General features: G+C 34.3%; 1 protein-coding gene across 2 annotated transcripts in view; it reads right to left on the bottom strand.

Annotated features, from left to right (window-relative positions):
* Positions 1-15,036, bottom strand: part of LOC107697880 (nuclear factor of activated T-cells, cytoplasmic 2-like) — a 44,661-nt gene that overhangs the window by 18,419 nt on the left and 11,206 nt on the right. The window contains exons 1-5 of one of the 2 annotated variants that reach the window (XM_016498724.1): positions 14,206-14,504; positions 10,147-11,065; positions 8,616-8,784; positions 1,669-1,871; positions 1,399-1,571 (exon numbers count right to left, since the gene is read on the bottom strand). In XM_016498724.1, coding sequence (XP_016354210.1) covers positions 1,399-1,571; positions 1,669-1,871; positions 8,616-8,784; positions 10,147-11,065; positions 14,206-14,317 — 1,576 coding nt within the window. In that variant the 5' untranslated portion in view covers positions 14,318-14,504. Of the gene's footprint in view, positions 1-1,398; positions 1,572-1,668; positions 1,872-8,615; positions 8,785-10,146; positions 11,066-14,205; positions 14,505-15,036 lie in introns of those variants that run through there. The other variant, XM_016498725.1, reaches the window with a different exon arrangement.

Raw genomic sequence — 15,036 nt, 5'->3', positions numbered from 1 at the left:
TATATATATATATATATATATATACAGATAAAATATTTACATATAATATTAAATATAATTCAAATAATTAATATATAATATAATATAATCATGTAATTAATTATATGAATCTAAATATTCAATTTAATTTAAATATTATTATATAATTACAATTATATTTAAAAAATTGTTGCTTGGGATGGGTTGCCTACTAAATGATACAAGCAATAACACTAATAATCTTAAACTATGAATTTAGTATGCTAGTCATACAACAGATTAGGAAGCAAACATATTTTAGCTCAGGGAATTCATGTATGAATTATTTGCTTTGGAATTAAAAGGTTTTTAACTAGAAGAATTAGATTAAATGAATTTGCTTCAGTCAAATTAACATTATGCCATGTAAACAGTCAGACAGGATGATCCGGCTTATTAAATACCCTGTTTATTTACTTTAGGCTGAAGGAGTATTAAATCCTGTTTCACGCGGTGATAAAGTTTGTCGTCGCGATATTAAGGACATGCACTCGTGAAACTTATCTGTAATTTAATATCCGCTTCAGCTACTGTGATTAAGACAAATACGAGTGACCTTTGGACAGATGTGCGACGTGCTGTAATCTGAATTAACCAAGCGTACGAAGCTGAACTAAATAATACAGTGTTTTACCTGTGAACTGGGTGAGATATGTCTGCAAATACAGCAACGATATCTCAGTGTCTGACACAACAGATTTAACTTCCTAATAAAGAAACAGGGGGATGGGGAGCTGTAATTTATCAGGCTCATTTTAAATTCATTCCTCTTTTGCACAGTTGACCTTGGTTTGCATCGAACGAAACGTAAGAAAGAAACCAAGAAAGAATTTGAATAAGGTCAGCCATAGGCGGAGCGTGTGTAAGGCTTAGCCTTCCCCTGGCCACGGGGACTTGGGGCAAAAATGGCACTAAATTGGACAAAAATGCCCCTGCACAAATAAATTAAATCTATTACGTCTGTTGCTAACAAAGTGAATATGAATAGACAGTGTCGATTGCGGCATTAAATTAAGATCTGCTCATTTTGCACCGTATTTCATTTTAGGCGTTTTTACAGTGTTGCGCATTTGAACCAATCACACACATATCTGTTGAGCTTAGGAATGCAATGACCAATCAGAGGCCTCCAGATGAGTCATCGTTCAAACTCATCAGTTTTAATCACGTTAAATACAAATTCAGTCCCATTAAACATTTTTTAGCCTACATGACACCCATGGCTGGTTCTTGCCTAAAAAGACGGGTTTATTATGTTTAATACATTTGGCTGCTTTTAGCCTTACCCTGGAGTTGGTTCAACCTCCGCCTATGGGGTCAGCTTTGATTTAATTATGATTTTAAGCACATTTCACCACTTTGGAGACTAATTTTACTCACAGCATTCGATGGGATGTGAAGCAACCTGCAGAGACACATGTTGGCCTCCTTGCTGTGGAATATGAACACGGAATACCAGTCGAACACGCGTGTTTTTCCGCCCGATGTCCGTCTCCCCTTTCCGCAGCTCGATGTCGGCATTGCGAAGCTTGAGAATCCCGGCACAATCAATTCTGAGAAGCATTCAAACGCAATTTCTGCCATGTTACTATGCATATTTAAAACCAAAAACTGGAGAAGGAAGAACCATCATCATCAAGGTTTACTTACATTGCTTTCATGTTATTCTTTGGCTCGAGAGGAATCTCCAGGACTTTGGTGCTGCTGATGATCTTCTCGTAGCTGGTGGTGGTGACGGTTTTGCCGGTAATGCGATGGACCTGATAGAAAGCGTGAGGCTTCAGGATTCGCTCGTCTGCCGTGCCAATGAAGATCTCTAAACCCAGCGGCTCCTTGCCCCTGTATCCACGTAACTACACACAGAAAAGCGCAAAAAGAGATATTTATTAGCATGATTCAGTTCTAAACTCTATAATTTGTAATGAAGTTGGGGTAAAAAAAATTTACATTTTGGTAAGAAGTTCCCTTATGCTCACCAAAGCTGTATTTAATTGATCAAAAATACAACAAAAATAGTAAATATTATTACAATTTAAAAGAGCTGATTGTTGTTTAAATATATTTAAAAATGTAATTTATTCCTGTGATCAAAGCTGAATTTTCAGCATCATTACTCCAGTCTTCAGTGTCACATGATCCTTCAGAAATCATTCTAATATGCTGCTCTGCTGCTCATGAAACATTTCAGATTATTGTCAATGTTGAAAACAGTTGTGCATATTTCTGTGGAAACCATGACACATTTTTTTTTCAGGATTCTTTGCTGAAATCTAATCTTTTGTAACATTATAAATGTCTTTACTGTCACTTTTGATCAATTTAATTTAATTAAATGCATCCTTAATTTAATGCTTCCTTGCTGAATAAAAGTATTAATGTAAAAAAAAAAAAAAAAACATTAAAAAAATACTAAAAATATAAAAAAATGAAAATATATATAAATATAAAAAATATATAATATTTGTCATGCTTGTTGATGTTTTTGGCCTATTGTCAAATTCGCAAATCTCAATAAAAAAAAAGAAATTTTTTTTTGCAAAAGCTCAAAATTGCATGTCCGGATGAGATTAATTAATGAATTGTGTTAACTGTGAAATACCTGCACATAAATGCCCCAAAAATGTTCAGGATTCAACCTGAACTTAAAAAACAGCAGAGAAGAAACACTATGATGCCGACTCAACATCACCAGGATCTCAGACACACACATGCAACGCGCTTTTTTGGCAGCTCTTTCAGCAAAGGTCTGCTCTCCTAGTTGGGAACATTAGCATTTCCAGAAACCTTGAACTCAAGCCAGAAGGGCATTCTTCTAATCTCCTCAAACTCATCAGTCACTCGTGAACTCAAACTGTGGCAAGGTTTGTGGCCTATGGGTCCTCCCAGTGCCATTTGACTGATCGTGGAAGATACATTTCAAATTCAAACCAAAATCTGAATGAATTTGGTGTGGCAGTTTGGAAATCATACAGTGCCTGAGTGCAAAACAAAAAATTCTAAAATTGGGTTTATGCATATGTAGATGCAGATGTAGATGAATGTGAGATTGCACAAATGCATCTTGGTTTGCTGTCTGAAGGTTAATAATTCAGAAGAGCTTTCAAGTCCTGTCTGACACAGAGGCAAATGGCTCACATTTTCATATGCAAAACATGGCAAGCACAATGAGAAAAACAACTATGGCCTTGTCATCTTGTTGTAGAAACGGAAACAAAACAGGCTTCATCTAGCTACATTATAACCACGTATTTCATGACTAGAGATTTTGGAGAGTGCAATTTAAGAGGGAATTTAAGGGCTTTGTGCAAGAAAAAGACCAGTTTTAATATAATATGAGGGTGAAAAAACTACTTGATCATTTAGAGAGCTTAACTTTTCCATTCAAACAACTTGTAATAAACTAATTGTAAGGACAATCCCTACAATTAGAAATACATGCATTGCTCAAGGGAACTTTGATGATCTCTGCAAACACAAACTTGGTATTTATTTGCTATTGAACCCGTAAGCCTTGTCCTGCATAATGCATAATGCATATGCTTGAAAAATCCCAACGTCACTTTTCTTTGTGTTGACATATTTCCGTCTATAAATGACCACCACGAAAATAACAATAATGTAAAAAAATAAATACATGAATAACATAAAAATACAATAAAATTTAAACATTTAAAAATAATAAAATAAAATATAACAAAAAAACAAACAAATAAACACAATAAATTAAAGTAAAAAAGTAATATTTTTAAAAATGCAATTAATAAAATAATTTAAAAGTAATACAAATAAAAGGATATATTTAAAAAAAACTGCAATTTATAAATAAACTAAAAGAGGTCAAAATAATAAAAAATAAAAACAATAATGTAAATAAAATAAATAAAAATATATTAAATAAACAAAAATATAGATTTTTTTAAAACTGCAATTAAATAAATGCAATTAATAAAATAAAGTACTAAAAATAAAAATACATTTAAAAAAAATAATATTTCAAAAAATGCTTAAACGTATATATCTTTTATATTTATATGTTTTTATATCGAAGATCTTGCGTTTTGTTAAATAACTAACAGCCTTCAGTTTGTCAAAACCACACGACAGATTATATGATAAATGAAAGTATAAGTCACTTTCAAAATAACTACATTTCAGCTGCTTCCTTTGCAAGCAACTGATGGAAACACTGACCTTTCTTAGTCTCCTTTTGATATTTACTGAAAACATTCATATCACTATGACATGATTGCACAAACAGAGTCATGTGAATACTGAAAGCAGATGACACACAAAAACGCAAGTAACAAATTAGATGTGCACTCTTAAAAAAAAGGGTCTAGATCGGAAGGAAGCATGCAGAAACCACAGAGCATGAAGATGCAGCTAAATTTACTCTGGAGTTCAAAAGCACATTGAGCAGGGCAGGTGTAAACACTACATCTCTCATATTTGGTGGACAAAATTGGAGAACAACAATGTTGCATCAGATATGTGGGCTGAAATGTGTGCAGTTGGAGCAAAAGAATGGCAGATAGTACTAGGTTTAGTAACCTAAAATTTTAATTGGCTTTATTATAAGAAAATATGATGAAAGTCTTGCTTAAAAGCAACATCTGAGAAAGACGAATCATAAAGGCGATCTCTCTAATATCTCAACTGCCTCTCCTAAAGAGCACTGGGATTAAATGGAGAGCATATTGACATGTTTGCTTAAGTCTCCTGCTTCTCAAACGTTTCTCCTAAGAAAAAGAGCTCAATAATGTCTCCTCTAAAGCGTCTCACACTGTGCTCAGATTTGTCAACATCCTAAAGTCTGCGATCAAAAATCAGATGAACTCAAACAGTTCGCATTAACTCTCCCAAATTATTTCAACTATGCCATCCACATTAATTGGATATATTTATATTTTTTCTAAGGGTGAATATGACAAAAACTGCCATGAAACAAAGCATATTTTATCCTAAAATAAATAAACAAAAAGATAAATAATGTATTTTAAATACAAACATAAAAAAAACAAAAAAAACACGTAAATTAATAAATATTAAGAAAATTGATGTTATATTTCATACCTAAATGAATAAATAAATAAAACATTTGGAATAAATGCATATAAATAAATAAATACAATACAATAAAATTATATTATTTTTAAATAAAAGAAGAAATACAAACAAATAAATTTGTAAGGAAATATATATATATTATTATTTTGGAGTGAAACATGGCCTTGGATAAGCAACCTGTGGTTGCAACTTTTTTACTAACAGCATAATGTTGATTTTAATTGATTTCGACAGCAGAATTCTATAAATACTGTCATTGTGCATGAACATCTAAGTGTGTCTCTTTAAGGTACATGTGAGTGAGTCTGGTACGAGAGAGACGGGCCTCATGAAGTGGGTAAACATGGCTGTTTCCATGGGCCATCTGAGAACCTGGTTGCCATGGCAGCTGGTGAGCGGTGAGTCAGTGGTGAGATCGGAAAAGTAAAGTAGATGAAGGAGCAGTCCTGAGTAACTCCCGCCACATGATTGGCCAGCGACGCACGGCACTGACCACAGCCAGTGCCAGGGAATGGAAAGCATTAAACATTTGGCTTTGCCAAGGCAGTCTGCAATCTTTAGCGGAGCGCTGACATCGGAAGGATGCTGGCCGCTCCGCTAACAAGACCATTAAAGATGGTTTACACTGAGAGAGCAAAAAGCAACAAGAGGGCTTTCATTTAAACTGTTACCCGAGCAACTTCAAACTTTAAATGGTAAACAAACTGAGCAATATCATGTGTCTTCAGAATACAGCTGCCATTACTGCATCTGTAAAAGCTCTAGGTAAACACAACTTCCTGAAGAGAGTTAAGCAATCTAAAAGCTAATCTGGAAGCAGCAAAACCCTCTTACTCTAAAGACTCTATGACAAAATAAAAATTACCACCATGAAAACCAGTGTTAAAAAAATAAAAATAAACAAAAAAAGATGTATTTTCAAAATTGCAATTAATAAATTTTAATTAAATAGTAATACAAATAAATAAACAATAAAATTCAAATGAAAACAAATGTAAAAAAATGCAATAAATAAAATAATACAGATAAAATCTATTTAAAAAATGCAATTAATACAATAAAATTTAAATTAAAACAAATGTAAAAAAATTCAATAAATAAAATAAAAAGTAATACAGATAAAATCTATTTAAAAAATGCAATTAATACAATAAAATTTAAATTAAAACAAATGTAAAAAAATTCAATAAATAAAATAAAAAGTAATACAGATAAAATCTATTTAAAAAATGCAATTAATACAATAAAATTACAGAGGTAAAAAATAAGATATAAAATAAAGATATATATTAAAAAAACTAATAAACAATAAATAAAATAATGTAAAAGTAATATAGAATACAAACAAAAAAATAAAAATACAATGCAATTAAAAAAGTAATATAAATAAAATAATATTTTTTTAAAAAAGAATGCCATTTATAAAAAAATTAAAGAGATTTAAAAAGTAATAACACACACACACACACACACACACACAAACAATAATGTAAAAAGTAATACAAATTTATTTAAAAAAATATACTTAATAAAATACAATTAAAAAGTAATACAAATAAAAAATCTTTTTACAAAATGCCATTTATAAAATAAAATATATAATAAATAATTAGTAATTATACAAAAGTAAAACAAATAAAAATAATTAAAAAATAATAAAATAAAATAAAAATAATAAAATAGATTAAAATAATACAACTAAAATTAATTAAAATAAGCCATGTTGCTAGGGTGTTCTGTGAGATTCATAAGGTGTTGCTTAGTAGTTGATAGGGTGTTCTGGGTGCTTCCTAGGTAGTTACTATTCAAACACAAAGTCTTGGCTTAACAATCTGCATTATTTGAGGTCTCATTTCTGTATCTGGATGAGTTACGAGCTGACGTTTAAATGATTAGGGTTAGGGATTTTAGGGAAAAAAATTTCAAAAGTCCCTGACCATAAGCATGAGCAATAACAATAGTGATGCTCGTCTTAGCACACACTACTGATGAATGAGTGCGTTCATTTGTGTGAGGATTGATAAAAGCACGGATAACACACAGACAACACACAGACGAGCAGAAGGCCATTTTCATATCCCTGACCTGGGGCAAAATCACCTCATGTTGCATAATGACTAGGAAATACCTTTACACGCACGTCTAGTGAGATGAGACAGAATGAACTAGGGGTGGCTCGATACCATTTTTTAAGAACCAATCCCGATCCGATACCAGAAATTCTGAGTATCGGATGATACCGATATCGATCCGATAACAGTGCAGGTTTTTTTTTTGTGTGTAGAATTTCTATACCTCATTGTGTGTTGACCTGATCATCACTCTTTTGTGTGTTAAACACAATCTACTAAATATAGACAACTTCATTATAAAAAAAATAAAAAAATGAAAAAATAATAAATCTATGATAAAAAATACTATTATAAACTAGGTTAGTGGATAATTCAGAAGCAAAAGTTACTCTAGAAAAATCATGAGTGCGCAATAATTTTATAAAATCTAAACATTTAGTGGAAAAACATTATTTAGTGGGGAACAAATAAAAGTAAAGTAGGAGTAGGACTAAATCTGGTAAAACGTTACACATTGCTCTTTGTATGTAGTAAAGTACATTCATGAAAACAAATAAATATATTTATATATAAATACATATACTATAAAATTTAAATAATTTTTTTTTAAATGTATAGCACAGTAATGAGGCAGCAACATATGATAGATAGGACAGAACAAGAAAGGCTATTAATAATCTATCATTGTGCAAAAGTATTATGATATGAAAGGCTCCAATACAGAGCGGCACAAAGCGCTTATGCACATCCCGTGCGCAGAATGATGCGCTTGAAGCAACACGGAGTCACAGCACGCAGCATAGAGAAGTTCAGAACACAAAGATATTGATGTGTAGTGCATTATATCAGTGCAATAGAGTCTTTTCTTTGAACAGTTTTAAATTTCAGTTCCTGTGCGCGTGAAGAATGATTCATAGTGCTCTCTACAACAGTGCTGTGATCTAACAGACACCCGGTAGAAAGTAAAATGATTTAGAAACAGCCCTAAACTCCAGCAAGATAAAGTCCTTTCATGCAAAACCATTGATCTTTATCTACAGATCAAGTATAATAATAGGAACAGTGAATCATATTGACTTGGAGAGATTTTCATCGTCTTGACTGTCGTAACCGAATGCAACGCGCAGTTTGAACGCTGAATGGAGTATAACTGACAGCCGCAGCGGAGAGAAGAGTTTACGAGAACCTGAATTTTACGACTTAAATATTCAACTGAACCCCACATTAAACTATGGAACAGCTTCAGAAGACTTAAAATATAGTGCACGGAAACTCTATGGTGCTTTATAATGTTTTTGTGCCTTTCTTGGGGCTTACCAACAACACAATAGTATAAGCACAATATCGGATTTGGATCACTCTCGTCTGACCGATACCCCGATCCAGCAGAAAATGCCAATATCAGAGCCATACCGATACTGAATATCGGATCGGCGTACCTCTAGAATGAACACCCACCTGGACCACCGTGTGACCACCGGTAGGGGCTTTGACCGCCCCGCGGCTGCCCTCGGTCTCATAGTGAGCCCTGTGGTGTGGTTTGGGCTGCACCTCGATGTGGAGCTCGTACTGATCGGTGCGGCTGGGCAGAGGCCACTCCAGCGGGGGCAAGGAAGCCACTGGGATGCTGGGAGAGATGAAAGATGATAGTCATGCTCATTTGCTTTACATATCCGATTCGTAGCACAAAAAGAGCAGCAGGTGTGTGAGCCGTGGAGGGCTTTGCAGAACTTGTCACCTTATACAAGTAATAAAGACAACCTGTGCCACTGATAACAGGTCCAACTAGAAACATATTTATAGTTTGGGGTCAGTAAGATTTTTTTGTTTTTAAATAATACAATATATATATAATATAATATAATATAATATATATATACACCTTGCTATGTGTACTGCGTTAGGCTAACCGAGACTTGTCATTTGCACTTATATATTGTTGCTCTTTTGTTAGTTTTGACTGCTTTTATTGTCCTCATTTGTAAGTCGCTTTGGATAAAAGCGTCTGCTAAATGACTAAATGTAAATGTAATACTTTTATTCAGCAAGGATGCATTTAACTGATCAAAAGGGACAGTAAAGACATTTATAATGTTACAAAAATGTCTATTTCAAATAAATGCTGTTATTTTGAACTTTACTTTCACCAAAGTATCTGGAAAATAATCACCGTTTCCACAAAAATATTAAGCAGCACAACGGTTTTCAGCATTTATAATAATAAGAAACATTTCTTGAACAGCAAATCAGCATATTAGAATGATTTGTGAAGGATCATGTGACACTGAAGACTGGAGTAATGATGCTGATAATTCAGCTTTGATCACAGAAATAAATTACTTTTTAAAATATTCACATAGAAAACAGTAATTTTAAATTGTTAAAAAAAATCATAATATTATTCTTTTTACTGTATTTTTTTTTATCAAATAAATGCAGTCTTCGGGGGCATAAGAGACTTTTTTTAAAAACATTTCAAAAAATCTTACGACCATAAACTTTTAAATGTTAGTGTATGTTTTTAAGATTTATATTTTTTATTTTTATGTGAAAATAATATTATATTAAATTTATATTTATTAAAATTTTTTGTTTAATATTTTATATTATCGGTAGAGGCCAATAACCAGGTCTGCTTAGCCAACTGACAGGTTTGCCAACAGTTAATAAACCAACATTTTTATACACTTAAAAAAAATATTTACATTTTTAATGAAAATTTTATTTTATTCAAATTTATTATCTATATACAAATGCATATCGGTCAAATATCGGTGACCGATAATCCTACTTTCTAGATCGGTATTTACATGTACCATCAAAAATGTAAATAAGTGTAAATTTAAGTGTAAATTTTTATCTTTAATTGTGAATAAAGACATAATTTACCAAACTGTAATGACAGCAAATTATCTTCCTTTACTTCCTATCACTTTTCAAGCAAACCATGCATCAAAATGAAAATGATGACACTTCAGCAAATATTTACCTGCATATTCCCGGCATCAGCTGATTAGGCCAGATTTGAGGGATTACAAAGAACGGTTCAGGGCCAGGTTTGGTCTTCACTTCCTGGTCACATGACACCAGGTAACTATCAGTGTGGTTCTCTGGGTAAAGCGGGTAGGCCTGCTGGTTGGTCTTCACGATTTTGGTAGGAATGGAACTAGCTTGGGTGACGCCGAACCCATTCATCACCCCTGAGATGTTATTGGAGCCATAATGGGGGGCATGATGCTCTTCGTGGCCACCGTGGGGAGACGGGCTGCGCGAACGGGCCACCGGAACCAGGTTTCTGTACATGTCGTAGGTGCGTTTGCATAGAGGAGAGGTGGATCGCGAGCCGGGCCGGGGCGAAGGAGAACGCGGCCCCACGCAGCAGTCCTCGGCCAGGCTGCTTCGTGGAGAAGTGCCCGGACTGGTGCGAGGGGAACCCGTGTGGATGCCCTGGAGTCTAGGGCAAAGTTCTCCAGCTGCTTGGCTATTGCTGGGCGAAACGCAAGGGGAAGCCCAAGGCGAGTGGTTCTCCGAGTGCCAGGAGGTGGATGAGTTGCTGCTGGCGGGACTCAGGCACTGCGGCTCCCGGTAGGCCAAAGGGTCGTGACCAGGCACGGTGAGACCGGGACTGGGGCTGGTGTTCAAGAGATGGTTCTGGAGCGAGTCTCGTCCATGGCTGTAGTGCTCACGGGAAGGCGTGATCTCGATTCGGGGGCTCAGGGCTTGGCTGTTGGGTCTGGTGTTCTCCAGGAAGCTCTTCGGCTCCAGTTGCTCATAGCCAGAGAATCCTTCGTTGAGTTCGGCGAAGGAAGCTGCACACGGCTTGATGCCGTACGCTTGAGCTTCCTCCACAGGATAGGAGAGGCTGGGAGGAGAGATGAGGTCTTTGTGCGAGGAGATGCTTTGCTCATCTGTAACAAACAAACAACAGACACAAAATGGGTAAGATGTTTCCTATTATTTAAAATCAAATCACATTTATTTATATAATTTTATACAATACAGATAGTTTAAAAGCAGCTTGACAGTAATAAACCAAAAAAAAACAACAGTACAAAAAGTTACACAATTTCAGCTGAAAAGCAGCTCTAAAAAGACAATAGTGTCATTATAATCAGCTTAATTTAGTTCAATGTTGATTCAATTACATTCAATAACAATGTGAATGCTGCAAAGTTCTTCATTTATGATCCAAATACAATTTCCGCTGTAAAGCATCTCAAAAAAGACAATAGTGTCATTATTCAGTTCAATTTCAATGTTCATTCAATTAAATTCAATAACAGTATAAATGTTGCAAAGTTCATTAGTTATGAAGCAAAGACAATAGTGTCATCAGTGCTGGGTAGTAACTGATTTCATGTAATCTGGTTTACGTAATCAGATTAAAAAAATTAGTACCTGTGATTAGATTAGATTTTTTTTTTTTTAAATATTGCTAACCAGATTACAGATACTTTTTTATGGATTACATGATTACAGATTGTTCACACCATGACAGTGAATTATTCATAATTCATTGATTCTCCAAATGTTTAAATTGTTTTAGAAAGGAAATTCGGTAACACTTTACCTGAAGGGGTGTGCATAAGACTGACATGACACCTTCATAATCATGACATGACACATGTCATGAATATGAAGGAGGTTTTATGCATGTTTATGACAACTCTCATTAAGTGTCATTCGCTCAGTTATGTCATTTTTAATGCAAATATGACATTATTTGACCTAACCCTACCCCTACCCTTACCCCTAACCATAGCCCATAACAAAGACATCTCAAACAATGTCATCTTTGCATTAAAAATTACATAACTGAGCGAATGACACTTAATGACAGTTGTCATAAACATGCATAAAAAACCTTCATATTCATGACACGTGTCGTGTCATGATTATGTAGGTGTCATGTCATGATTATACATGTGTCATGTCAGTCTTATGCACACCCCTTCAAGTAAAGTGTAACCGGAAATTCTACTGTGTCATATAGTTTAGCTTTGAACATTAACAATATAGAACGGCCATGTAAATGCCATGCAAATTAATGTGCGATCCAAGCTTCTGAATTTGGGGACAAAAGCACCTCTCAATCAATTATACTATTCATACCATGTATGAGACAATAATTACCCTAGTTAATAAACACTGTTGATGTATTAAAAAAAAAGATTAAAAAAAAAAAAGTATCCCAATTTGGGAAACCCTGGAGTATTGTAATGTTTAATACATTTCATTACGTTGATAACAAAGAATGGAATATATTTTATTTTTCTTAGTTGTTTACAATAACAACAATAATCCAATTCAAATCTATAAACAAGTTTGGTCAAAAGTAAACTAAAAATAATCCAACAGTAGTCAGAATACTTTACCTAAAATTAGTAATCTAGATTACATTACCGACTACAGTTTTCATCATATAATTTAGAACCAATAACAGACTACATTTGGTAAGTAATCTGCCCAGCACTGCATGACATTTAGCTCAATTTATTTCAATGTTGCTTCAATTTAGCTCAGTAACAGTGTGAATATTGCAAAGTTCATTAGTTATGAAGCGACTACATTTTTCCCATAGGGATTTTTAAAAAGTCTTCATTTAAGAGTTAAAAGCCATGAACCAAACCAACCAGCTATGCAGTGAAGCATCAAGTTACAAATGGTCATTACAACATTCATTGAAAAATATGCATAGCATGCATACAAATACGTCATTCGCAGTGCTTCCTGGGATTGACCGCACACTGAAGAGTTCCTTTTGGCACAATTTACTTGTTGTGAATCTGTGATTGGTGGAGTTCTCCGTAGTTTATGTAGTTATGTAATTTTTCATTCCACTGTTAAACATGATTATTATAAAAATCAGTTAAAATGTGTGATGAGGACTTCAACAGAAGCATGTAACGTCGATTAACAACCTTGTAGCTCATAGTAGGTCTCTCTTTAAGTTATGATTCACAATTTTTACTTCTGGAACCTGACTCTATGGAAATAAATACAGTTGTTTTGCATTTTTAACCACATTTTGTGTATTAATTTACACAAACTTTGGTTTGGAAGTCCAATCAACTAACTCAACCTGGTTGAGATTAGTTCTGGTTCATTTTACACACTGGAAATAAAAGGTCAAGTCAGGATTATGGGATATTATTATGGGATACAGTATTCTACATAATGTGCTCTGTAGTATTTTACAGATTTTGAGATATGAAGTAGGTCATTCTGTGAATACAGAACATTTGCATTCTGTCAAATGTCCTGTTTTGATATAATGTGTGATGTTGTGTTAGTTCAAGTTCAAATGTCATTACCATCATGCACAACATCAAAATTGTGAATGAAATGATCACACTCTGACCGTTTGGGAAAAATGCAATTCTTGTTTAAAGGGGTCATATGATGCGATTTCAAGTTTTCCTTGAAAAATAATGTGTTTTTTGAACATTAAAGCATGTCAACATATTCTGTTACACCAAATACACAAAATAATGATCTTTAAAAAAGCATCATATGACACCTTTAAAATGTCTGGTGGTGAATTAAAATGATGGTAATGACCGCAGCATTGTGAGCAGTGATTGTTTGCTAAAAAAAACAAAACAACAATGATGCACGTTTTTAGTAAAAAGTGCCAATTAAAATATCACTGATTTCAAAATTGTTATACATTTATATAAAATTTAAGTGAACAAAATAATGAAATAAATGAATAAACATAAATAAATGATTACTTAACAACAACTAGAATATTGTATAAGATAAAAAATATATATGGCATTACATTCTACTATTAATAGATCTATATCATTAATATATTACAATTTTTTTTAATCCTCCCAGCGTTTCTGTCCCCATATATTTTTTACTGAGGTATTATATTTAATATATATTAAATTAAATCATATAGCCAATAGACTATATTCATGCATACATACTGTATTTCATGTTTATGACTTATTTGCAATAGTTTAAACAGCTAGACATTATTATGCTGGTAATTATATTCTTCAGCACACGTTTTATGCAGAAGTTTAGTGAAACAAACCTTGAAGTTCCGTTGTGGTTCCATACTCAAAAAGATAGTCAAACTCCAGCTCATCCTGACTGAGCTCCTCAGCCAGTCCTATCGCAGCCTTATCGCCGTAAAAAGAGCTCATCTGTCTCAGTCGGATTTATTTACACCACAGCAACTTCATAAACGCGTCGAGAAGAAGCCGGCTGGTTTACTCGCGGGGGTCCGAGCGGCCAAACGCATCAATAAGATCGAGCGACAGACGCGCGCGAGTGCAAGTTCAACTTCCGCTTTAAACTTCACTCACACCCCCATTTACAGCATCAGCGACAAAATCAGAACTCGTCCATTAGCCTACTACCAAAGGAACTGGTCGGGAATGGACGCAACAGAACGGACAGGACGCGTCTCCTGCGTCGCGTCGCTCTAGCGCAATGTAAATAGAGTGGCACTTTGAGTAAGTTAGTCTGAGTGTTTGTCTTACTACAAGTAGCATAAAACATTCTGTCAATCAGAAGGACGTGATCAAATGGATGACACGCGCCTCCTGTTGACAGGTACTAGTTATAACTGCGACAACAAAAGCAACTAGTCCTTGATCTGAGCTCAACATCAGCGCGGGTGTGAATCCCGGCCTCATCCCGTAAGAACTGCTGCCCCCGAGTGTTCAACTCTACACAATACCACACGACCATCAAACAAACGACACACACTAGATAGAGAGATAGATAAGACAGAACGAAGTAGAAGATCTTTGACATCTATCTATCTGTCTGTCTGTCTGTCTGTCATCTATCTGTCTGTCTATCTATCTATCTGTCTGTCTGTCTGTCTGTCTATCATCTATCTATCTGTCTGTCTGTC

This window comes from Sinocyclocheilus anshuiensis, unplaced genomic scaffold (assembly GCF_001515605.1).
Source record: "Sinocyclocheilus anshuiensis isolate Anshui unplaced genomic scaffold, SAMN03320099.WGS_v1.1 scaffold78, whole genome shotgun sequence".
NCBI classification, from domain to species: Eukaryota; Metazoa; Chordata; class Actinopteri; order Cypriniformes; family Cyprinidae; genus Sinocyclocheilus; species Sinocyclocheilus anshuiensis.
Note: the sequence above shows the minus strand (reverse complement) of the source record. Positions and strands in the feature narration are given on the sequence as shown.